We start from the raw sequence: 26736 nt of genomic DNA, 5'->3' as shown, positions 1-26736 counted from the left end.
ACTGACCAAATGTGTGTTTTATTCTTCTATAAGAGCTGTTAATCCATCCTTCCATTTTCTAACCGTTTTATCCAGTACAGGATCATGGGGGAACTGGAGCCTATCCTGGCAAGCAATGGGCACAAAGCAGGACACACCCTGGATGCGGCACAAGTTCATCACAGGGCACACATAAAAACACAAATACAGACACTAGTCATACACTAGGGACATTTTTGTCAGAAGCCAATTAACCTACCCATATATCTCTGGAAGGAAACCGGAGCACCTGGAGGAAACCTATGTGAACACGTGAACTGAGAGCAGTCAGGCCGATTGTAGGGGAAGTCACTCAGACACAAATGATAAAAACAAAAAGTACACACTGAACATGGGGAGAATATACAAACTCCATGCAGATAGCACCCAAGGTCCGGATTTGAACCCATAGCCCCAGCACTGTGAGGCAGCAATGCTAACCAGAGCTGTAACTATTTTTCCTAAATAATCTGGGAAACATAATCCAATAAATACTGAGATACCCCTTAAATGTTACTACTTTTCCTTATTCCTCTTTCTCCCCTCCAACTCTCCTGCCTTACTTCCCTTCCCTCTGCCCACTCCCAGGGCCTCTCTCCCTCCTCCCTCTCTCTCACACGCTCTCCTGTGCTCTCCGGTACTCAAACACGCTCCCTCTCTCTGGGAAGCCGCTCTGAGATTGCTGTCGTTTGGAGATGGGGCTGTCGCTCTGTCCCCCTCCGTCCTTCTCTACCTCTCCATAGCCCCCTCCACCAGGGGTGTGCAGACAGAACACGTCCTGTAAAGAATCAGGCACAGGGTCACACATACACACACACTAGCAGAGAGCAGAGAGCAGAGAGCAGAGAGCAGAGAGCAGAGAACAGAGAACAGAGAACAGAGAGACAGAGAGACAGAGAGACAGAGAGACAGAGAGACAGAGAGACAGAGAGACAGAGAGACAGAGAGACAGAGAGACAGACTGCCAAGCTGGAACTGAGAGCAGTCAGGCCGATTGAAGGGGAAGTCACTCAGACACAAAGGATAAAAACAAAAAGTACACACTGTCAAGACACAGTGACTACAGCGTGCTGACACAAGAGGCATGCCATCCAAGCAGGTACAACACTACACCTCATCCACACACACTAGAGGCACATTCCTCAGAAACTCAGGAGCTCTGTGTCTGAACTCTCACACCTCTCCTACATATAGAGACTGACACGCTGGGAATGGGCGGGGAAGCTAAATGAATAATGAGAGAGAGCAAGCACCACATACTGAAATCACATGACACAGAGGGAAAGGGTTTGTGTGTTATTCATAGCACTGGGCATAAAAACATAGGAAAGATTACAAATGAGAGCAGGCCATTTGGCCCATCTACCCCACTTGGTAGTTAGTAATTAACTGATCTAAAGATCCCATCAAGGCAAAAAAGCCAGGATACTATCCTCAACAACATGGCTGAGTATCTTGTTCCACACTCCCACAGCCCTCTGTGCCTGTTTTTCGGTTTTAAATACACTTTCACATAGTTTTCACTTGTGCCCTCTGGTTCAGTTTCACTGTTCATTCAGAAGACATTTACCAGGTTGGCTTGGTCAATGTTTTTGAAAAACACCTTCAGTTCTTCCAGCCTCTCTGCATAGGAAGCCCCGAAATCTGGGATGCTCTTCTCTAGACCGATTACAAAGCACCAAAGCTTTTAAAATACTTAAAGAGGATTAAACAAAAACGATAGAAGAAGGCTCTGCTGTACTGGAAGAGCAGAAGGCCAGGATATAAAACCTCAGTATTGGAAGATGACTCAATGGGACTCTTCAGGAAGAAATTTGGTGAAGCAATGAGCTACTTAGCCACCAAACAAGCAGGATGGGCCTAATAGCATTTGCCACCTTTGACAACGGCTTAAATTCCCTCTCCGTGTCTGTTGCTCTTTACATGTGTGTCTGTACTTGCACAGTGAAGTGTGGCGCTCTCTCACCCCCGGCTCCAGCTGCACCGACGTCTTTGTCCCCAGGTTCAGAAGTCTCCCATTAGCTCGCTGCAACAGATTGAGACCTGGGGCTCCGGGCCTCCCCCCTGCACACACATATCAATACAAAGGCAAGGAGAGAGTGTGTGTGAGCGAGACACTACAGCAGCACACACTGCGTAATGGTTATATTTCACAAACGTTCCTACGGTACGTGGCAGCAGAGCACTTTTGAGCTGAAACTTTTGAACTGAGAAAAGAGAATGTGTGAGAAACAGGGAGACATCAGGTCCAGGTCAATGAAGATCGGGGCCCCAGTGTCTTTGAAGGGACAGAAGGTGACAAGGTTGCAGTGAGCTCACAAACTGAAGGAAAACAGTTCCCCTCTTTTAAGGGATAACTTTAAAAACGAGCTTAAAGTTTTTAAAAGAAACCTTTCACAGACTTTGAAAAGAATTACCGTTAATTTGTTCCCCATGTCAAAATAATGACCATCCATCACATATCTCCTAGTTACAAATGAGACTTGTCACACACTACAGCTGAAGAGAGAAGGTAACACACACTAACACACAAAGGACAGAGCTGACATTCGAGAGGTTTCTTCTCAGTGGAAGGCTGAAATGCAGTGGAGCCTGAGAGGTTACAAGTGGAGGTATTAGTGGTCACAGGTGGGGGGGCAAGGTGCGTGTTCTCTAATTTGAAAGTGTGGGGAAGAGGTTCAAGGTGAAAAGAGAGATGCGCAATGCTGTGGTGAAGGGGTGAGATGCTTACCGTGGAGGCCGTAGGGTCGTGTGGCACGTCTCTCGGTCAGCACCGAGAGCACCACCTTCTCCCTGAACAGCAACTCTCGGATCACGCCGTCTCCCCCCCGGTAGCGTCCCTCACCCCCTGAGCCGGGACGCAAGCTGAACCGCTGCAACACCACAGGGTACCTGGGACAGACAGCGAGAGGGAGAAAGAGAGGATAGAAAAACCAAGTTTGCCTGGTAAGACATGCTAGGACGTACTATGACAGACCCTTCTCAGAGCACTCATGCTGAATTAACATCCCCTCTATCCTGTCCCCCTTTAACCCCCTCCTCGCTTCTCTCCCTTTCCACCCTTCTGTCCCTTCCCACCTTCCTTCTAAATATAAATATATCCTTCAAATATAACCTTTAATGGCCAGCTTTCCCAAAGCATTTACAAACACGTTCATTGGTAAAACAGCAGTACAAATGGGGAACAACTAGTAAAATTAATACAATTTAATATATTTTAATAGATGGTAACAGACAATAATAACAGAGAGATAACATTTCTGTTTATTAGTGATTGGTGATATATTGAACACATGTTGTTTTGGACGGTTCAGGCAGTGACATATTCCTCTGCTATTGCCCTGTGTCTCACCTCTTCTCCAGGATCTCGGGGTCAGTGATGCGCGTGTTGGTCATGTGACTGTGGACCCCACTGCGCCCTTGCCAGCCTGGCCCTGCTCCTGCACCTCCTGCCACCGTCTCGTAATATCCCCCCCGCTCGCTGCCGAACGACACATTGTTCATACAGCCCTGAACCAAGGAACAAGAGAATACGCGTGGTTCTATTTCTTCTTTGCCTCTCTCTTACTATGTATCAGTCTTCTCATCTGTCTGTTCTTCTGACTCTTGGCCTGTGAGTCACTCCATCTTTTCATTCTCCTATTCTCCGTCTCTTTTTCTGTCTTCTTTAAATGCCTCTGTTGTCCCCCAGTCTGCAGAATAAAGTCTCTTTTTCCAGGAAAGTTGGCAGATTCTGTTTTACACCTTGTCATTTTATACTTGCCACACAAAATCCCCCTGTAGGCTACTTCTGATGAAGTTCGAGCCTCCTCTCACCTGCGATGCAGCGCACACCTCAAATGCTCTGAATATGACGTCTACCACCCTCTGTGATGTCAGGACATTTCCGCCCACCACTGCAGCATTCTGGGATGGTTGGAGGATGGAGCCAGGAGGAATGATGACCTTGATGGGGGCCAGGCAGCCCTACAACCCAACACACATACACATCAGCAACACATACAACACTCTGGCTCTGTCTGTTTCTACCTCTTCCTCTCTCTGTTCAAGCCCCCCCATGAGAGAATAATTCACAACCCCTTCTCCTCTCATGCTTTCTTCTTCTACATCCCTCAGTCTTTCTCCTCTTGCTCACCCTTATTCCTCCTTTCTGATCCCCTTCCCACTGTTTTCTCTCTATCCTCCATGCCTCTCCCTCCCTCTCTCCTTTCTGACCTCCCTCTCCTTTCCCCCCTCCACTCTTCTCCTTCTCCTGTATCTCCCTGTGTCTCAGACCTGGTTGAGGGGGATGTCCTGGCCCACCATGCAGCGCAGGCAGTAGATGAGAGCAGAGAAGGTGATGGCTCGAGGGGCGTTGCAGTTTCCCCACACCTCCGGCCCTGTCCCAGAAAAATCAAACACAGCGCTGCCCTGGGAGACAACAGGAAGCACACAACAATGTCCTTTCACACCCATTCTGCACGGTCAGGCCGATCAGAATCTGTGCATGTGTATATTAAAACAATAATTACCCTACTTAAAGTACAGGAAACTCTTTTGCCTGCAGTCTTCAAAGACCGCTCTGACATTTACAGGAGGATCAGATTCACAATGAAGGAGTCAGACACCCCTTATCTGCACTTAATGAACCCCCACACACCTCTTCTTCGTTGATTTGCACCCGCAGCCTGATTGGTGTTCCATCATCCATGTGATCCTCTGACTCCACCTCCAGGGAGCCTGTCTGTTGACGGCGGAGACGAGCAAACTCCTTCAGCATGTCCCTGACAGCCAGCTCTGCGTTACTCTGGAGGACAAGAGGGACTGAGACACTGAGCACAACCCACATAAACACTCTTCTGCCTTTCCATCCTCCCCTTACACTTCACCTCTCTCACCTGTATATATCCCATGTAAGCCTGCACCACCTCCAGTCCATAACTGTCAATCAGCTCCTCCACTAGCTGGCTCCCTCTCTGATTGGCTGCCACTTGTGCTTGCAGGTCTGCAAGGTTGTCATGGAGATTGCGGGTCCCCGAGCATCCTGGGTACTGGCCGGGTGCCATGAGGGCAGCTGTCACAGCTAGCCAAGAGCCAGAGAGCAAAGCAGAGAAAGACTGACACAACTAGAGAAGGAGAAAAACTAAACATTTTGGTCATTTGCTTTGCAGCTCACCAACTGACCTTTGCCGTTGATCAAGTATTTCAACACAGATTGGTGTCCTGCTATTCTATGGTATGTGAATTTCAATTTTCTTACAAAATAAAGACACCCAACCATTATCAAAAAGCCACGTATTCTTACTGGTTACAATGACCCAGCATGTATCTTATAAACATAAGGTGCCAGTCCATTGCAGAGCACACACAAACAAGAGCAATTTAAAGACACCAAATAACATAGTCAGCATGTTTCTGAGTTGTGGAAGAAAAAACAGAACACTAATCCAAACACATAAAAAAGACATACCAATCAAACATTGCTGCTTTGACTCTTGAGCATATTTTAAAATACAGCATTAATACTGCGCTTAAACTAATATGCAGTAGAATTCCTATAATTTCTTCAGCCTGTGTGACACTGCTGATGAGACAGTGAATGAACAGCAGTGCCCTCGAGCTGCTCCATGATCATGATCTGATAAAATAGTTTATAGTTTAAAAATTCAGATTGGATTTATGGTTTTAATATACAGTATATTTTACTGCCGCAAAAATAACCCTCATTCAAAATTGAACTCTTCAGATTAAATGCACAGAATACACATATAAATACAAATATAAATTATTAAGAATTACGTGTACTTATACAGAGTATTTTACTCTTAATGCTTCACATATAAAAGAGGACCCACTTCATCTAACACTGCAGCACCTACCTGGCATCTAATCTGTGCCATCAGCCCAACTATATAGCAGATCAGGAATAGAAGCAAGAAACTCCTTCACTCTGTTAACACCCCTAGTTTACTGACCAAATAGTCAGGATCTTGATTTATAATCTCATCTGAAGGATGGTACAGTACCTCCTACAGCACATTATGCCTGAGGCATCGGAATGTAATCTGTGGTTTTGAGGAAAGATAACCACCAACTGGTCTACCAACAACACCGAGGTTTCCCACCCACTCTTGGCTAACTCTTGAGATCTGATGAGATCAGGTTACAAGCTGGTAATGTTTCTTATCTTCCAAACCAAAAAACCTTTCAAATATGTTCAATGCCTGTCATCATGGCAGGAGAGGCCTGGTCCCCAGAGACAAAGTTATGGCTGTTATTACTGCTATATGATATTCTTCCATATAGCACTTTTATTCCAAACCAATTTGAATTTGCCTAGTAAGTGTGCCAGCATTTGAGAGTTCCCTCACACTCTGTCTTTCATTGGTTATTAGCACTCAATATTATTAACAAAAACATCACTGATTTCAGTTTTAAAAGACTTCCTGCAACAATTTAAGAATTCTAGAAAACAATAACCAGTTTCTTATACATCTAACTTCAAGCTATTGTTTAAAGCCAATCACATCTCATTAATACAATTTAATTTAAAAATGGCACGATCTTCTAATAGCTTCTGATTCTGGTTCTCTTTCTATACTTATCCTTCTTGATCTCAGTGCTGCTTTTGACACTGTTGACCATAACATCTTACTTTCTCATCTTGAGACTGTGTTTGGAGTTTCTGGCACTGCTCTCAAATGGTTCAAATCTTACCTCACTGATCACTGTCACTTTGTCCCTCTTAATGGGTACAGGTCTGAAATTGGTCTTGTTAAGTCTGGTGTTCCTTAGGGCTCAATACTGGGCCCCTTGCTCTTCAGCATTTACATGTTTCCACTTGGTCAGCTTTTAAGATCACATGGCCTCAGCTTTCATTTTTATGCTGACGATACTCAAATATACATCCATACCAAACCTGACACTGATGTGGCTGTCTCTATTCTATCTGATTGCATCTCTGACATAAAAATTTGGATGACTCAAAACTTCCTTCATCTTAACTGCGACAAGACTGAAGTCATGCTTATTGGCACCCCCCATCAACTTCGTAAAGCCAGTCCTGTAACCCTATCTGTTAATGGTTCTGTACTTGAGCTTCAATCAAAATTGAAAAACTTTGGGGTTATATTCGATTCTAGCTTAACATTCGACCCACATGTGCAGCATACTGTCAAAACATCTTTTTTTCACTTCAGAAATATCGCTAGACTACGCCCTATGCTATCACTAACCGTGGCTGAAAAGCTGATCAACACATTTGTGTTCTCTCGAATTGACTACTGTAATGCTTTACTCGCTGGGGTATCTAAATCTACTCTGAACAAACTGCACTATGTCCAAAATTCAGCAGCCAGAATCCTGACCAGGTCTAGTGCAAGTGTTCACATTACTCCTATCCTGGAGTCCTTGCACTGGCTTCCGGTCAAATTCCGTGTAGACTTTAAAATCCTCATGCTCTCTCCTCAAGGATATCAGAGAGTCACCTTCTCTAAACTCCTTCAAATCCAGACTCAAAACCCTCTTCTTCAGAAAAGCCTTTACTTAACTGGTTCCATTCTTCACCCCTCTGCTTTTCTTAGTACCACCATCCATGGTCTCCTCTATATATTGTAATTGTGTCTTATCTTGTGTATTCTTCTTTTTATTGTTTGTTTTCATTCTGTAAAGTGCTTTGAGAAGCCACCTTTAAAGGCTCTATATAAAATAAAGTTTATTATTATTAATTATTATGAAGATGATGATGATGATGATGATGATTATTATTATTATTATTATTGTTATTATTGTTACTATTCAGGGAATGTGCACACATTTCCTTTATATTTTAGTTCGTTAGTTGAAATATTACCAACTTCCCTTATTTATTGAATGATATATAGAGAAATCTGTTAAAATTCTTCTTAGAACCCTTTTGTGCACATGATTTTGGTTTCTAGTGTTTAAAGAATGCCCTTGCTATTGAACACAACTCTAATGCCACACAGTACCACTTCTTCAACTACTTTAGGGGTGCAAAACACCCAAAAAAAAGGAACGGTAAGGCTTTTAATATCGGTCAGGCACATTTAGTCTTATAAAGAAACTCTTTGCAGTATGTATAGCACCATTATAAAGTGTTACACAGTGCAAAGCCATAAAGAGGTGCATCATCATGATACTGTACGAAAAACCATAATGTGCAGTGACCCAACCAGGACAAGCTGACAGCTTTACCCAGTCTCCCCCAATTCTCACCCTCCTCCTGGAACTTGCCCCCAGTCACCAGTTTGAAGGAGATGAAGACAGCCCCCTCCTGCTGCAGAGAGGTTGAATGGGGGGGCATTGATCCCGGCGTGATTCCTCCAATGTCAGCATGGTGCCCCCTGCTGGCCACGAAGAACACTGGCCCAGTCACCCCCTTTCTGAACACCTGAGAGTGCGGAGGGAGGACAGAGAAAGAGGAGTCAAGAGGGGAGAGTGAAGAGAGGTACACAGGATGTGAGAGGAGAAGGAGAAACAGATGCAAGGACCAAAGGACCATAAGAGTGGCACAGAAAGGACAAAGTGAGTTGTTATTATTATTATTATTATAATTGCTTACACTTATATAGCGCTTTTCTGGACACTCCACTCAAAGCGCTTTACAGGTAATGGGGACTCCCCTCCACCACCACCAATGTGCAGCATCCATCTGGATGATGCGACGGGAGCCATAGTGCGCCAGAACGCTCACCACACATCAGCTGTCAGTGGGGAGGAGAGCAGAGTGATGAAGCTAATTCATAGACGGGGATTATTACGAGGCCATGATTGGTAAGGGCCAATGGGAAATTTGGCCAGGACGCCGGGGTTACACCCCTACTCTTTTCGAGAAACGCCCTGGGATTTTTAATGACCACAGAGAGTCAGGACCTCGGTTTTACGTCTCATCCGAAGGACGGTGCCTATTTACAGTATAGTGTCCCCGTCACTATACTGGGGCATTAGGACCCACATGGACCGCAGGGTGAGCGCCCCCTGCTGGCCCCACTAACACCTCTTCCAGTTATGAAAAAGGATTAGGGTAAGATGGGTAATTTTAGGCCTGGAGGGCCAGTGTGTTGCTTCGAACCAACCAACTAAATCAGCTTATTTTAATGAGACAAATTTACCATCTCTTCAGCTGGTGCATTAAAGAGACCTAGAAAATGTACAGACTCGCTGGCCCTCCAGAACCCTTACTTTAGGATTCACACACTCTCCCTTTCCACCTTACCGTCTGTCTCCTTCCTTTCCCTCTTTCACTCATTTCAAAGTGAAAATACTTTGCAAGGTATTCACAAACCACCTGCATCAACACACACCTGTAAGATAACATTATTTAAGACAACATTTTTAAGAAGCAAAAAGAGCAAAAAACCTTCCACCTCCCTTGACCCTCTCCCTCTCTTTTTTCTTCCCCCATCTGCCTCTCTACCCCCCATTATTCTTGCTCCCATGCCTCCTCCCCCCTTTTGTGTCCGCATGCATCTCCCTGTCCCTCCCCTCACTGGCCCTCTGCCTCACCGGGGTGATGACAGTGAGGTCAGGCAGGTGACTGCCCCCAGCGCAGGGGTGGTTGCTGAGGATCACATCTCCCTCCTTCAGATCGTCCTGCAGAGTGCGGAGCTGAGGAGGGAAGGAGAGAGGGAGAGAAAGAACAGAGGGTCATGGGGCCGGGTGAGAAGACTTACATACCACACCTTAATATTTGTCCTGTGTGGTTCTGTGAGGTAAAGTGCCCTCCAGATGCCTTCCTGTATTCATAACCCTGATAAAACAGGAATATTGCCATCAAACAACAGAAAGACTACTTGTGCAGAAAATGTTTCATGTTTAATTCTAAAAATGTTACACTGTAATATTAACAGCATTCCACAGAGCAGAGTCAAATTTGTCACAAATAATTAAAGTCCAGAAAACATCATCACATTTATTCACGCCCCTGTACGAGGAATTTTGTAATCCCTCCCCTAGGGATTACATGGAATAAAAGCTTCCTGCAGTGTGCTATGATGTCCTGGCAATTAAATGAAATTCATGAACTATGTAGATCTGTCGTTCTAAAAAGTCCTTCAGACCCTCGGACTTCTATTTAGTGAGCTCAGAATCACAGTTAGAATCACAATTTGCCACATTCATACAAGTGATGTTTAGTCGTAGTTTTCCACACGATAAAGCCAGTGTTATTGGAGATCTCCAACTGTTGCCTTCGAATTTATAGTTGCCTCCTAGACCCATTCTCTTCCTTGAGGGGCTGCACCTATACAAGTAGCCTGAAATGCCTAAATAATGCACATTACAGTGGAAACTGGTCCAGTAGATTTAGTTTTTGTGGAATGTTTTATAGCCATCACCCAAATTGTGGAGATCAATAAGCAATTGCCCACAATCTGCAGTCTTCAAAGAGTTCTCTGAGCTTAGGCATGATGCATTACTACTTAATGTTTTCCATGTACTCCTCCTTTCATATACCAGGGAAACAGGAAACATTCTGAGGCCTCTGTGTAATCCTGATGGCTTCCACTGCACTTCCAAAAAGGAGAGTATTACTGCAGATTTTGTTTAATCTAATTTAAAGGAATACTAAGCATTCCATTTATGTGAAACAAATGTGATTCTCTTGTTTTCTGGAATTCAATCAAATATAACAAAAATGATTTTACTGTGCGATGCTATTAAGAATACAATATAAGATTAGTAGAATTTGTTTTTGAATGAGACCTAATATGTACTGAAATCTGGTCGGCACTGTATTTTAGTGTCACGGTGTCAGTATCTGCTATGCTTGCTCTCCAGCAGGACACACAGCTGTCTTCATATACTCTTGAGCCTGGGGGTAAGTGTGTCTTGGGGTCAGTGCCAGTCAGTGTATCAGGGATCAGTGTGGGACTGACAGTGTGTCAGGGGTCACTGGTCTTCTCATTCATTATCAGTAACCAAATTAGGGGTCAACGTCAGTCAGCATGCCAGTGGTCAGTGTCAGTCAGTGGTGTGTCAGTTGGGAAGTGTGTCAACGGTCATCGGCCAAATTATCAGGGGTTGGTGTCGGCTGGCCAGTGTGTCAGTGGTAAATCAATATGTTAGGGCTTGAGGTCAGTCGGTCAGCATGTCAGGGGATGGTGTCAGGTGGTCAGTTTGTTAGAGCACCACTGTGTCAGTGACAGTCAATCTGTGTGTTACGATTTATAGTTTGAAGTCTAAAATTTAAGTCAAGGGACATCATGCTAAAACTGTACAATACAATATAAGGTAAAGACCCTACCAGAGACACAGCAGCTCATCAGACCAGAACTTATCCTGGTTTCTGCAGCATTAAGCAAATTAGAGAGCACATGACTCCCCCTACACGGGACATCAATTACCAGGATTACTCCCCAGCAATGCTTGTCCTCACTTATACAGCTGGGTGCCAGCTATATAAGGAACTTGAACCAACAACCTGTCACTCAGGAGTCAAAAGGTTTAACCACTACACTACACCTCTCCACAATGTAGTAGTAAGATCTAATTCTGAACAACATCTGGTCATCATGTCACAAAAAAGATACTGCTGCTCTTTAATCTGTCCAAAAAAGCACAAGAAGATACATTCTGGGACTCACAATTAACCAATTAGCTACTGACTAAAAAAAAAGATTAATGAAGCTGAATGGCTTCCTCTCATTTTGTATCCATTTTTGTGTTCTTATGTTTTAGGATGACATTTTTTCAGTCAGTGTCTGTCAATCACTGTATCTATCAGTCAATGTGCCATGCCATTAATGTCTATGTATGTCTCTAAGTCAGTATCGGGTTGTCTTTCTGTGTGTCAGTAAGTGTTAGAGTGCCAATGTCAGTGGATCAATTTGACAGGTCATCAGTGTTGCAGCTTCATCAATTTGGATATGAATCTGTCTCAAATATGTCCCAAGGAAGTCATGTCCGTAAGTCAAGTCCATCAGGATTAGGGTGACAATGTGCAAGGATGTTAGGGTGTCCAAGTGCCACAGTGTTGAGTTCCAGAGTGCCGGTGTGCCAGAAAGTCAAATGTCCGGTTGTTAGTACCTGGTACTGCACTGTCTCTTGCATAGCACCCAGGTGTACAGGGATGTGTGGCGCATTAGAAACCAGCCCGCCGTCCGGCCCGAACACAGCGCAAGAGAAGTCCAGACGCTCCTTAATGTTGGTGGAGATTGCCGTGCGCTGTAACACTCGCCCCATCTGCTCTGGATGACACGCACAGCATCACAGTCACTCTCCCAGCTCCACCCCCCTGAGGTCTGCTGTACTGAGCCCAATTTCCCCTGAGGCTCACCTGCGATGCTCATGAAGCGGTGTGAGAAGATGGAGAGCTGGATGGTGTTCAGCTCAGTGCCCAGTGCACAGGGCTTCTCCGCCCCCACTTTGATACGCACATCGCCCCCTGCTGTCAGTTCCGCCACACAAGATGGTTCAACTACGATGGTACTAAGAAGAGACGCAGACAGTGGAGAGTGAGATGCCGAAGGAGAGCAGAGGTAGAGAGAAGAGGAGAAGGAAGCAAGGGTGTTAGGAGAAAGGAGGAACATCAAAGAAAAGCTATAAAAATGAAGAGTACCACAAGCAGAGGAGAAAGGTGTCTGGCTCTTCCCTCTTATTTCAGAAAGTGCATGCAGAAAGAGAGTGTATACGTTATGAAAAGCAGCAATGTCAGCAGGCAAATTGTATGAGCAATAAGCAGTGTCAGAGGAAGTTACTTTTGGAAAATGAACCATTAAAGTTTTGTTACTTGTGTAAGGGATTACTTTTTAAAATGAATAAGGATTTTGGAGAATGGATTTCCATAGCTAATTTATGTTACACCGTAACTATGCACACACTAAATAGATCACTGTAACGGATATGTTTAAAAGTTATTTTTTCAAACTTCTTGATCATTTTAAAAAGAAATCCCTCACACAAGTAACTTGTGTCTGTAATGGATTACGTTCTTTAAAAAAAACTTCTCCAACACTGGCAGCAAGACAGGAAGAGAATGTCAGCAGGCCGGCTGATGTCAGCAGCGAGACCTGTTCTTGTCAATGATGATGGCTGGCCCTGGGATGCTGTCGTCACATGACAGGTCCTCCCATAGGTACACACTGGTATCCATGTAACCGTCGTCAAAGTAGCACCGCGTCACCTGCGCAATGGGACGAAGTTGTGGCGATTGAGTCACAATGACATGATCAGTTACAGTAGCTTCTGTACCTTTGGACACAGACTCTCACAACAGCAAATCAAGTTCTGTGTAGGAGCCTTTTCTCCATACTGTTCTTGCTACTTTTTAAACATCTACATGTCTATCTTTGTTAGACTTACCCTTTATCACCCTCAAAACTAACCTCCTCTGTTCAATGGCAAATCTGTTGCCTTCTGCTGTAAAATCCGCAAGAGTTAATAAATCCTTTCTTTAATGGGATCTGACACAGACGCAACTTCTCCAGCACTGGCATTTTTGAAAATCGTGTGCCTATGTGATTGGTACTAATGGTCTATCACTGAATTAATTTAAAAGCAGCTCTCCCCCATTTCTTTACCTTTGTGACCTTCGGAGGGCCTTGTGCTGTACGGACTGTTGGTTGGGGAGTAACCCCTGACCTCCCACAACCCCTGACTCGGATATCATCCACCATGATGGGGCGATCAGGGATAGTGAAGCCAAACTCCTTCAGATACCTGAGGGAAAGAGTTAGAGTTGGAAAGAAGAAAGACACACACAGAGCATGAGACAAGCAAATACAGATTGTGAGACAGAAAAAGACAAAGAGACAGAGAGAGAAATGTAGAGCCAGCAGTACCGGTCAGTAAAAGCTGTGAGGAAATCTCCGGAGCGACAGGACTGGGAGTTCCCAGGGTAACCACATGAAGACACCATCAGGGCGCAGTCTGTTCGCTCATAACGGAGGTGAAGAAAGACTTCTGTACTGATCTGAGAGCTGGAGAGAGGGATTACAATTTACAAAGTTATTTACCAATAGTGACAAAAGAGAACATTCGACCACAACAGTTGCTGAGGCTTCTGTGTGAGTAGTGATCTGAGGAAACAATTCTTCAATATTCTTATATTGTCCTGTATGCTTCTGATGTGAGCAGTGTATTGGAGGTGAACAGAGCTGCGCAGGTGAGCAGGGCTGCACAGGTGTGCTGAGTACCACAGGTGAACAGAGGTGGGCACGTGTGCAGAGCACTGCAGGTGTGCAGAGCTGAGCAGGTGTACACAGCTGCGCAGGTATGCAGAGTACTGTAAGTGTACAGAGCTGAGCAGGTGTGCTGAGTACTACAGGTGTAAAGAGCTGCGCCGGTGTGCAGAGCTACGCAGGTGTGCAGAGCTGAGTAGGTGTGCAGAGTACTGCAGGTGTGCAGAGCTGTGCAGGTGTGCAGGTCTTGTTGTGCAGCACATGTGGGCTCAGTGCTTTGCTGTGTGCTGTACACTAGCTGACCTGCTGAAGCCGCGGCTTTGCAGCGTGTCCTGGCAGCGCAGCGTGAGGCACTCCACTCTCTCATCCAGCAGTGGGAACGACTGTGACTCATAGCGCCAGGAGCATGGTTCCTGCAGCTCCTCCACCACATCTGCCAGGGCCAGCCCGTAGGCAGACAGCACACCACTGTATCTGAGACAGAGAGAGGAGACAGAGAGATCACTCACCTGGGCCGGAGGGAGAGGGAGGGAAACAAACCTGCGATCTGATCTAACTGCATGAGTCGTGCCAACAAAGACATATTTCAAAACTCTTGGATCTTGAAGAACAGTGGGCAAGAAACAGAAAGGTGCGCTAGATCGATAGCAGGGGGAGGTTTGAAGGATCCTGTCATAGAGCCCGAGATGGGAATCATACTTTCTACCAACAGATTAGTGCTGCCAAAGTGTCTGATTTTGAGCAGGAGGCCCAGAAAGAAAGGAAACACAGAAGGACCCAGAGCTTAAATAAAGCCTATTTGTACACACATGCTGAATGCTCTACTCCTGCCTCCATGTCCTCTTGTGATCGCCATCACTCACTTGTGTATGAAGACGGTCTTCATCCCCAGTGCCCGCGCAATGGCACAGGCATGCTGCCCCCCTGCCCCTCCGAAACATGCCAACACATGCCGAGACGTATCATGCCCCTTAGCCTAAGAAAGGGAATATAAAACACAATTTATATTCTCCCTCCACTGCTAGGAAAACTCAGATGTTTATTTACCCCAAACTGAAATCCATACCCTTATAAAACCTGGCTTAACACTTACACCTTGTGCATTTCAAAATAAAATTCAGGCTTCTGCTGCTCACCTTTAAAGGCTTGAGAGTGGACTACATCTGTGAATACTAACTTCTGTTTTTACTGTTACTGGACCCTGGCTTTCTTAGCAAATTGAATCTCCAAACACTGAGAGATGATGCTTTCTGTTCTGCTGCTTTAAAAACTGTATTGATATCAGAACTTACAAGTTACTGAGCACTGCTATAACGCATTTATTGTTAATTTATCAATACCTGTCTGTTGGAATGTTTTTGCATTGCACAGACTTGAGAAAATGTAAAAGTGCCTGAAAGGCACTCTATAAAAAGATGTTTTTTTTATAAATATGTAACACACTTCTTTGGGGGGGCATATTACCTGCGTCAGTGCTCTGATTGGACGGCACATGGCCTCATTAGCGACACGGATGAAACCCATGGCCACCTCCTCTATGCTCATCTCTGACTGGCCTGGCTTAAGAACTCCAGTCTGACACTGTCCATCAATATCAGTACCAGTCTCTGATTGGCCAACCAGGTTAGAGCCGTGCTGCAATTGGGTGGCAAGGAAGCGGTTAATGTCTTCAGTAAGCGCAGAAAACTGGTGCAGGCTCTCCTTGCGGGACAGTGGTTCATCCTCATTAGGGCCAAAGATTCGTGGGAAAAAGTCGGGCAGCAGGCGTCCCAGAGCAAGGTTAGCATCCGTCACAGTAAGGGGGCCACCTGCAGACCCAAAGTATACATTACATACAGTACAAACACACTACTGTTTGGACTGGCTTCCATGATAAAATCACAAAAATTCACATTTTTAGACTTTTGTTTGTGGAATTTAGCATTTAAGTCATTTTAATATCAACATTAATTCAATTTCTAAAAACAAAAAAGAACTTCACTTTACTGAAGAGTAAAAAAAAACATACACTAAACTCACATATACACCCACACTGGACACACGTTTGACACAGTAAACCGGATCCAAAATGCTCCTTATTTACACCCCAAACTGCTTCATGTTTGCATACTTTAAAACTGTAAATGTAGAGTTCAAATGTACAGTATGAAAGAATGAGACACACCTTAAGAGAATTAGAATGGAACTCAATGGATAGGAAATTACTAGAGAAAATATGTTATATGTTATAAATCAATTGAGAAAATTACACAGGGACGAAAATAATTTAAAATGAACTGTTTCAGAAGGGGGCACAGTACATTGCAAGCATATATGTAGATACAAAAACCAAGAGACATATGGAATACAGCAATGGAATGTGATGGAGCAAGCTCAGGTTTTTCTGAAGCCTCTTCCTTCTCTAAAGTAAACTGGATATACCTGCCTTGAGTGACTGACTGAACGCCTGTGGAACAGAATTCCACAGGCAGAAATGGGATCAGCTGATTGACCCTGTGCTTAAGTGGCACACTCCACAGTAGCAGCAGCAGTTTCAATAACAGCAGCCAAGTGCAGGAGGCAGGGAGCTGTGTCTTACCTCCTGCAGTTTAGTGCGGGAGTGCATTCCTGGAGTGTAGTGAGTTTAGATTGCACAGGAGTTAAAAACTGCTGTGCTTTAACATTAGCAGCATTAGGTCTGAAGCATTATAGACAATTACGACTTGCAAGGATTGTTAAGCATGGGATTTAGGAATCCAGAGAGAATTTAGTAGTGTGTAGTGTGCTGTGTATTCCTGGATTAGCTTGAATTCTCTGTAGCACCAGAAGGTAAATCGTGCCAGTAGGAACATGTATCCTCCATGTGGGGAAAACTGGCCGTGGAAGGGTGAGCCTAATTGAATGTGCTAGGAATCCCAGAGTAGGAATGGGACCAGATCCTTCCAGGTAAAGGGAGCCTGTGCTGTCTGTGCATGGGAGAACCAGTTTGAGTGTGCCAGTTGAGAGAACTGAAGAGTTGTTCCACATGAAAAGAGGAACTGAAGATCTTTGGGGGACTAATCTCTGTGAAGGATAAGTTTCTTGGACTTAAGCAAGCACTACCAAAGTGACCAAATATATTCTTCAGGGCTATACTCTCTGGCCTAGAGGACAGCGTTCATCATAGGAGTTACAATATAAATATTTTTTGGTATTATAGCCAGAAGAAAACAATGTAACTTTTTGCACACTAGGTCAGGTTAGGGAGGTGTTTAGTGCTTTTTTTAGGAACCTCTCACCAATCATAGGTCTTTTGCCAAGGCTGGAGGATGGATAATTTAAGAGGTCTGTTGCAGTGAGCCAGAATCTCTTACTATGGAAGTGGATAAATTGAACAGAGACCTCGGTAGAAGATGCCCAAGAAGGTTATGAAATAATAAACTAAGACTTGAGTGGCCAGACCAAGAAGACCAATTTGATATATCAGAAATAGGATTGGCCATAGATTTCTCTTGAGAAAGTTATAAGACTCCATGAGTGAGTTCCACATTCCTACAGACTAAAATTCCAACAATTCAGGCCTACTAGTTTAAGACTTAAGTTCTAACAGGTATTTCAGGTATTAACAGGTTCTAACAGGTATTTCTGAGAATAGAAAAGTGCAGCAAATTTAGGTTCAAAGAACTGTTTTTATGACTTATTTCATTTTATCCCCCTTGTGCCTTTATCTCTGTGATGTGCAACATGGTTTGTGAAACAGCTCATTATCTTGCATCAGACCAAAATGACTTGTTTTACTGAGCACAGTGTCATGAAGAGGATCTTGCATTGTACAGAGTTATTACCTAACAGCTGTGTCTCTGCTTGTACTAAGCGTGGCCCATCTTTGAGGGACAACTGACAGTAGTTTTGGACTGCAGAAGGTGAGGGCTCAGGGGCTTGCAGTCTTTGAAAATATCTCTAAAGAACCAGTTATGTTAACAGAATGTGTGAAGTGTTTCTAAATATCATAATTGTAACTTGTACCTTTCCAGTGCTCTACCACTTCGCTGTGCTAGAAAAACATTGACATCACACGATGGTCAGTTATCATTACTTGATTATAGGTTCAGTATTTTAAATTGGTGTCAGGATTACTCTTACATTGTCAAAACACTGAAGGATGCCTACATTATTACATGATTTTCTATTGAATCAGATTCCCACGTATGTTTTTTGTTGTCTTAGTGGTCTGGTCTTTGTTTGATCTGTTGTGTAAAACAATGCAATCAACTCCGACCAAAGCAGTATATTGGCAAAGCACAGGACAAAACACGGAATAGCATGAACCTCATACCCTTTCTGTAACAAGCAGGCCCTGGGTGTGCTCCTGCCGACTCGGGTCCCACGACAAACAATCCTGACCTGAGAGGGAAAGAGTTAGGGTGTATTCACTGAACACAGAAGAAACACTGCACATAACGCACATCATACTCCCTGCGTCAGTGAGTTTAGGAGGGTGAGCATCAATGTAAGTGGAACTGGGGTACAACTGTTGTTGGATGTAGTCCAGCTGTAGTTAAGGGTCTGTAAGTGTGATATCTGGAGCTTACTAGGGTTTCTGGTATGTATGTGTCCTTAGGGTATTTTGGAGTTCAGGGTTGTAGGTGGGAATTTAACAGGCTGCATGTGGGAGCTGTTTGTTCACTCGCCTGAAGAAGAGCTGGGAGCCTCCCCCTGCGGCCACAGTGTTGATGTCGAGTTGGGGTGCTTGCAGGGGAACCCCTGCTGTCATCGCTTCAAACACGTGTTCATACTGCCCCCCGAACCGGCTGACATCTGTGGAGGTACCTGGAACAGAGTGAGCGAGCCAATGCGACAGATACACAAACAGAGAGGCAACAGAGGTGCAGAGATCATAGGAGCTTTGTGGGTACTGTGTGCCAGAGAGGTACCCAATCAGGCAAACAGCCAGAGAGACACATTGGCCAAGACACAGAATCGGACACACACTGACACAACTGACAGAGCTTGATTGCAGAATGTCAGTGACGACCAGGAGAGTGTTTTTTGAGAACTCCCCTCCCATTTACTGGAGTGGTCCAAAATCTTTTAACGGAAAAACATAAAATAGGCATAGCTAAAACAAAGAAAAGCCTTAACAGTTAACAGTTAACAAACTGGTAAAGGTTTGTTTGGATGTTGGACTTATGAAGAAAATTCCACTTCCAAATTCCAAAATTCCAATCCTGTCCTGTCAGAGAGCTTTCTGTTTCCCCTAAACGAAAACCCTTCATTCACCACAATCTTGTCACTGTCTGAATTCCCGCCCCAGCCCTCTCTTCTCACCTCTCCCTCTACACCTCATCCTCTCCATCCCTCCTCTCTTCTCTCCTTTAGGTCCTCCTTAAATCCCCATCTCCCTGTCTTTCATTCTCTCTCTCTCGACACTCCCTTTGGAAATCGGTCTCCCTCACTCCTCCTGCCCACAGCCTCCTCACCTCCCATGTCGAAGCCAATTATTGGCTGTTTCTCCTCCTGGCTGTAGGTGGTCACAGCGTAGCCAACCACACCCCCTGCAGGTCCCGAAAGAACTGCCCTGGACCCGCAGAACTGATGCATGGGCGTGAGCCCCCCGTCTGACTGCATGAACAACACACTGACCCCCTGAGAGACAGAGAGGGTGAGCTAATCACGCAGGAGAAACTGAGTCTGAACACAGCAAGATGGACAATAATGCTTCCACTTAGATAAGATAAAGATCAGATTAGATTACTTTATTGGCCATAAACAATTTCTCATATTAGGAATTTGTCTTTTTTTGCATACCCCAACTTACTCTCCATGAGATACACAGACAGGGAGAGAGAAGCTTTGGGTCAGAGCACAGGGTCAGCCATTTATACAGTGCTCCTGGAGCAGTTGGGGCTAAGGGCCTTGCTCAGGGGCCCAATGGAGTAGAATTCCTCTGCAGGATTTGAACCGGCAACCTTCCAGCCACAGGCACAGATCCTTAGCCACAGAGCCACCGCACCGCCCTGTGCGCCCAGAGCCACTTCCACACCTTCCTGTGCTGTATCCCTTTCTTCATCTCCTCATCTAACTCTTTCTCTCTCCTTCCCTTTCCCACTCTACTTCTTCATTCACAGTACCTCTGTCCCTCTATCTTCTACCTGCCTCCTCCCTGAACGGCTTCTGCACTCTGTGCTCCTCTTGCTCAAACCCATTCCTGCCCAAGGCCCCACACTCTTGAAGCCCTGCTTGACCTGCAGTCCGCCCTTGAAGCCCTGAGTGAATCCGTGCAGGTACTCCCGGATCTTGGGGGTGAGGTAGGCATCAGCAGCAGCAGTGTACCCCCGGGGTACAGCCCTCACCATGGGTATCACTTCACTAGACAGGGAGACCTGGGAGAACCCCAGCCTGCGGGCCAAGGAACCCACTGCCTGCTCATGGGCAGGCCACCTGGGACACAGGAGAGAAGAGTAGGAGCAGAGGAAGAGGGATAAAAAAGTGGGAGAGAAGCAGGGGGTGAGGAGACAGAGCAGAAGGGTTAGAAAGACAAGAGAGAGACAGAATAAGAGACAAAAGGTGAGGAAGATGAGAACACAAAAGACTGTTGTCCATTATAGGACTTTTGACAAGGTATAATTAACTGCAGATGACAGGTTGGACATATATTTGTGATCTGTCTTTCCTTTTTATCTACATTTATTAAAAATCCATCCAACTGATCATACCATGTTATCAAATGCTCATATTTGGACCAATCAGAGCTCAATAATAGTAATCCAGCGCACAGTAGTCTTCCCTAGAAACACAGCCATAGCAAGCAGAGCTACAATTTGTAGAGATTATAAAGAGCATTATAAATGCATGGGCACGCATGTTTTTATTTGCAGTGCACAGGACACCGCTTAAGCACAAGCTGCATGTAAAAACATTATATACTTTCCAAACCGGCCTTAACGCTGCGCTCAGTGCAGCCTTGTGCTCTGCAGAAAGAGTGGGGGAGGAAGATGAAGAGATTCAAAGAGAGACCTAAGAGGGTAGGAGAGACTGCAGCCAGGAAGAGAAGAAGAGAGAGAGAATACGGGGGCGTGGAGAGAGAGATACCGACGTGTACGAGTGCAACAGCAGCACAGCCAGACTGGTGATGCCGCGCGACAGCACCCCCCGCAGGTCACTCTCCAGACGCTGCAGGTCCACTGTGCGCCACACCTCCAGGCTCTCCCCTGTGCTGCCTGTGAAGACAGGGACAAGATTTCCCACGCGCCCTGATCAATGACCGACAGGCTGGACAAGCAATAAGAACCAAAGTATTGACATCAACTGGCTGACACTATCCACTGTCCACTATCCACAAGAAAGATAGCTGTCTGAAATTCACATGAATACTGACAACTATCCACACTTTCATTTGCCTGCTGCTTTTGAAATAAAATTTAAAAAAAGCTAACAGAAACAAAAAGGGATCAGTGCTGTTCAACAAGGTGGAGGTCTTCACAGCTTTCTGATCTATTCTGGTGTTCAACTAAACATGGTACAAAAAAAAAGTTAAATTTTTGTGATTACATATTGAAATTATTTGTTAAATCTGATTCAGAAGCCTCCTTTTTGTAATCTTAGTCTTAAATTGGAAAAAAAAAAGCATAATTGAAAAGTTTTGGCTTACCTAACAATTCTCAATCATATTTATTGACCAGTTTTGCATGTTCGTCAGAAAAAGTGTACAAATCCTCTTTGAAAACTATCACCGTGGACGTATGTGTCAATACCTGTGTCATTGTGTATATACTGTATCTGTGTCAGTCAGTCCACACCTCTGCCAATGTATCATTGTCTCTGTTATTCATCCTATACCTGTGTTAGTACCTTTGTGAGTGTGTTGAAACTTATAACAGTGTCAGTAGAAGAGACTCTTTTCTGTACTTACCCATACTGACCCATGTCAGTACTGATGACATAGGTCAGGACTTGCCTTGCGTCAGCGTGTTGGTGTGTGTACCTGTTGTATCTCAACGTGTTGGTGTAGTTGTGTTGATGTGTCGCCTCGTCTCCTTTCTTAGTGTGTCAGTGCTTTTGACAGCATCAGTATACCTGTGTCAGTGTGTGTGCAACAAAGTTTTGTTTTGCAAGTACGCAGTAGTGGTGTGTCAGTATTTGTGATGATGTGTCAGTGGGCCGGTATCTGTGTCGGGGTGACTGCAATCATGTCAGTGTATCAGTAACTGTGATAGTGGGTCACTGGGGCAGCATCTATGAAGGAGGGTCATACGGTCAGGTCTTGTGATGACGGCTCACTGGGTCAGTACCTGTGACGGTGTGCTCTGGTGCTCTTATGGGCAGCTGGCAGCCCTTTTGTTTCAGCACCACCCTCTCGTCCACCTCGATCACCTCCTCATACAGCATCTCTGGCATCTGTACCTCCTTCGAGACAACAAACAGCATCACATGCAGTAACACTCATCTTCAGGCAACAAGATCCAGATATTGCCATCTCTTTATTGTAGAGATCTTTGGATAAAAGTGTCATCCAAATAAATTAGTTACATTAAATATGAATTAGATCTAGAAACAGCCATGATAAATAACACCTGAATCACTCTAAATTTGGAAGCTGAGGCGAGCCAAAGCACTGTCTACTTTTTGAAGTGACAGGTGGTTCACACACAGCATCACCAGAGAAGAAAGCAGACTCAGTGTGGCGCTGACCAGGTCAAACAGCGCAGGACGGGCCTGGGTTCCAATGTGCAGCAGGTCTCGGAAGCCACGGGTGATCAGGAGGGCAGTCCTCTCGCCCCGCCTCTCCAGCAGCGCATTGGTTGCCACTGTCGTCCCCATCCGGATCCAGCCAATCAGAGAAGGATCTAAGGGCTCATCTCGGGGGAACGCTCGCCCAGTCTCCTGGGTTATGGGGACACAGATACACCAGGTGACCAGCCAAGAAAGCAGACAGACACAATCAAGACACATGCCAGAGGTCACAGAGATTATTAGGACAGAATAAAATTCCCACCTCCTCACTCCTACCACCCTCTTCTTCTGACACTATTCCTTCTACTTCTACCCCTTCATTTATTGACTCCCTCTCTTCTCCACCATCCAACCTTCTCCCGTTCTCCCCTAATCCTCCTTCTCTCCTGTCCCTCACCTCCTCCAGGATTCGGCGAATGCCCTCAGTCGGGGCGTCACGGTAATTCTGGGGGTCATGCGAGAGGAGCTTGAGGACTCGCTCCCGGCCTCCGGGCAAGCGGGCATACACATCCGTGAAGGTGCCACCCCGATCGATTGCAAAGTCAAACGTCTCCAGCATGGCCGCCATGCTGAGGGAGAAGAGGAGAATGAGGAGAGACGGCGATGAAGGGACCGACTGTATGTAAAATAAGCAAGACAGCTGAGTATACAGATATTGTTGTGGCCAAGGGAAGAAATGTATAAAGTGGTAAAATACTGAGGGAAAAATCAAAGTTTCCTTTAATTCAGAAAGATCCTTCACTGATACTAGACAATACTTTTTTACCAGGTTAAGTATTTTCACAACATGCCCATAAATACTGGGCAACACAGGCAGACCTGGCTACCCAGAGAGGATAGGCTGTTCTCCCACTGTCAGCAGGGAGAAACGGAGACAGAGATGCACTTTCTGCTGTAGTGCATGACATACTCTGGTATCAGAGAAGGATACCTCCTTAAAATAACAAGTTTAATTTCCATTCCTGCTTGAATCACAACAGTTTCTAATCCAACTGCGGGAGAGGATTAGAAAGCAATATAGAGCTGGAAGCCCAGTAGAAGATCAACTGTCACAGACTCAGAAAAGAAGATCGAGCTTCTCAAGTAATATTTTTTTGTTGTTGTAGACAACTGAACATGCCTTTGAACTTGTTATTGGTTTGGCAATTTCATAATTGGTTGGTCATGGCAATAAAGCTCATTGAAATTTGAATAATTGCAATGGACTATACTGCCCAGCAACACAGTGTAGAAAGATACCCTGGGATCTTAGACACATCAGCCTGGCCCTGTAATGAGATGACCTACAAGTTCAATTCTGTAGATTTTTACTCCAGGACAGGACAATATTTATTCATTGTTTCCTGAAAGCAACTGTACGTTTTTAAGGGTAAAAATTTAGCAACAGAGTATTCTAGCAATACTGTGGAAAAGAAAAAAACAAAATTGATGCCTTCTCTTTTACACAGGGTTTTGAAAGATATGGTATTTGTGTCTGTATTTGAATGCTCAAAAAAGGGACAACAAAGAACTTGGTCCCACAAGTTTAGTTTTTCATAGTGCCCACAGATGCATACTACTGTTACTGCAATAGCCAAATCCACATGACAGAGATTAGAAGCCCAGCACTTGCTATGGCAAACTGTTCTCAACAGTTATCAGTTAAAGCTTTGTGAAAAAAGGTTAATGTGTAACATTACACTAACAGGTAACTACAAAAGTGTTTTTTAGAGTTTGCACATAGAGTAGATAACATTCCCTTTCTATGTTAGATGACATGGGCATTAACTCAGCCTCATAGCTCTTGGGTCCTGAGTTCCAATTGGGTCTGATGTGCTTTCTCCATGGAGTGTCCATGTTCCTGTGTCTATTCTGGTTTCCTTACACCTTCCAAGCATATACTGGTAAGGTTACCTAGCGTGCCTAAGTTATCTGTGTGTATGTGCCCTGTGATGGACTGGTTTTTCTTCCAGCATGTACTGCTGCCTTGAGCCATGTGCTACCAATATAAGCTCTAGATTGCCACAGCTACTACCAGGAATACATGACTTTCTGCATTAGATTAAATGACATTCCTTTTTAAATGTCTCCTTAAGAAGTTCTGCATTTCTTTCACTGCCGAACTGTTGAACCTGTGTTGTATAGTTCTGGATCCTGTATTACTCTACTACGCATGTACACTTTAATGCATAACATATGCAAATCTCCCAGTCTTTCACCATGATAAGTGACTCACTGGGTCAGACAGCTTACTCCCATTTGACATAATGTTTAATGGACTAAAAAGGATGAAACTCCCCTGCTTAGGATGCTAGTTCAGCAAGCGGACTCTGGACCTGCCAGGGTGAAATGCGTTACATAGCAAGACAGTAGTAATGGAAACTACTTAGAAGTGCCTCTGACAACAGGAGGCAATTCTTTAGGCAAAGGTTTCTTGGAACATGGAACAAGATACCCACCCATTTTGTTGATGCTGCTACCCTGGCTTCTTTAAAAAAAGAAGACCCTCAGATCAATGGCTAACTCTTGTTTCAAAGTGTCCTTATGCAACTATTTGAAAACAAGCCACTATCCTGCAGGCTGACCTGTATCTATGCATGCACAGTCAAGTGGTTCACAGCAATGTGCCTTGGAAGTCCCGACACTTCTCAGACACTGTCCAGAGGGACCCCAGAAACAAATGTAAAACCTTCACCCCAAAAACCAGTAGCTTCATATAACACCCTCAAATATTCTACAGCAGCTGTCCTACTACATATCAGATCAGGTGGAGAAGTGAAAAATTGCTTCACTAATTGAATACAGGGCAGAATGTACAAGCGCAGGGTGGAATTTTGTCAGGGTACCAGGCTATATTAAAGTGTTAAGATAACACCTCTATTATCTTAACATTTGCTCTGAGATCTTTAACATACACAGATTTTTTTTTTTTATTTCTCACCACAAGGATAGCATCCCTTACAGCAGTGTCCCTGGACACCAATGTGAGGCACTGGTTTGGAAATTCTGGTGCAGAGTGCCCCCTGCTGGTCCACGGCCATTCACAGCAGCAGTCTGGCTTTCCTTGGAGGTCTCCTATCCCAGTACTGACCATGTCTATGCCTTCTAAGCTCTGAGATTTGACAGTTTTGCCAATTACCCCTGGTCCACGATTGGACTGCCAATTTTTTTTTTTACATTATGAATGTGTATCTTTCCCGATATCTCAACCGTGAAGAAAAGTGACATTCTTGACTTTTTGCTTAATTTCAAAGTAAATTCTACTACTTTTTTATTTCTTAACAGTATATAATTAAGCTAAAATTTAGTGATAAAGAAAGACACATCGTTAACGTTGAAAACATCACTGCCAGTTTCCAGTTTATCAGATTTCTCTGCTTTGCGCCGTACGCAGATTGTACCCAGTCAAGTCAGACTTACATCGAGACAAACACTGAACACGAAGTATGAGTCTGGCTCCCACACGGTCTGACGTCTCGCAGTCTCGGTGTGTCTTTCTGATTAAATCGAGGTTGTCGAACAGTGGGGTGCAGTGAGATCTCCTTCACCTGCTTTGTTCACACCAAACTGTACCTGTCTGCTTTACTTCGACCTCGGGGACTAACTAAGCTCCTTCTTACACCTCCACAAGCTACCCCCCTCTCTCTCTCTCGCCACAAAAAAGATCTTATCCAGGCTGCTCTGGGAGAATGCATGACACCTTACTGGCCAGCCAATCAATTCCCGAGCCCCGTTCCTCCTCTCGGCTTTGTTATTAAAACGCTTTGTCTGCGCTTTCAAGCTTGCAAGAAACTTTGGGTTCAAAATTAACGTAATCATGCATGGTGGGTCACTGACACCCCCAGGATGTGAGGAGTTTCGAACGTCTTTAATATCCTCGAGGGGCAAACTGTTTAAAGTATTAACCTGATTTGCTTATTTTATTAAA

At 44.7% G+C, this 26736-nt stretch overlaps 1 protein-coding gene across 1 annotated transcript; it reads right to left on the bottom strand.

The window, feature by feature from the left end:
- Positions 1-26464, bottom strand: oplah (5-oxoprolinase, ATP-hydrolysing). Its single transcript, XM_088919195.1, has 27 exons — positions 26229-26464; positions 23227-23398; positions 22788-22979; positions 22388-22502; positions 21193-21316; positions 20342-20537; positions 19577-19742; positions 18788-18926; positions 18433-18500; positions 15603-15946; positions 15002-15114; positions 14442-14612; positions 13800-13937; positions 13539-13677; positions 13029-13141; positions 12296-12447; positions 12046-12206; positions 9526-9627; positions 8236-8410; positions 4896-5080; positions 4658-4804; positions 4294-4428; positions 3835-3984; positions 3371-3528; positions 2750-2910; positions 1985-2082; positions 1-796 (listed from the first exon to the last, which is right to left on the bottom strand). Exons 2-27 carry the CDS (start codon positions 23395-23397, stop codon positions 632-634), a joined length of 3978 nt encoding a protein of 1325 aa, XP_088775321.1. The 5' UTR covers position 23398; positions 26229-26464; the 3' UTR covers positions 1-631.
- Between the last annotated feature and the right edge of the window lie 272 nt (positions 26465-26736).

Source organism: Atractosteus spatula, chromosome 6 (genome assembly GCF_055471065.1).
Source record: "Atractosteus spatula isolate fAtrSpa1 chromosome 6, fAtrSpa1.hap1, whole genome shotgun sequence".
Taxonomy (NCBI): Eukaryota; Metazoa; Chordata; class Actinopteri; order Semionotiformes; family Lepisosteidae; genus Atractosteus; species Atractosteus spatula.
Note: the sequence above shows the minus strand (reverse complement) of the source record. Positions and strands in the feature narration are given on the sequence as shown.

Coding starts and splice junctions, on each gene's coding strand:
- oplah (XM_088919195.1), bottom strand. CDS start 23,397: ATGGCGGCCATGCTGGAGACGTTTGACTTTGCAATCGATCGGGGTGGC. Junction 5,081..8,235: donor GGGCAAGTTCCAGGAGGAGG/GTGAGAATTGGG, acceptor GCTCTTGGCTAG/CTGTGACAGCTGCCCTCATG. Junction 3,529..3,834: donor AGGTGTGCGCTGCATCGCAG/GTGAGAGGAGGC, acceptor TCCTTGGTTCAG/GGCTGTATGAACAATGTGTC.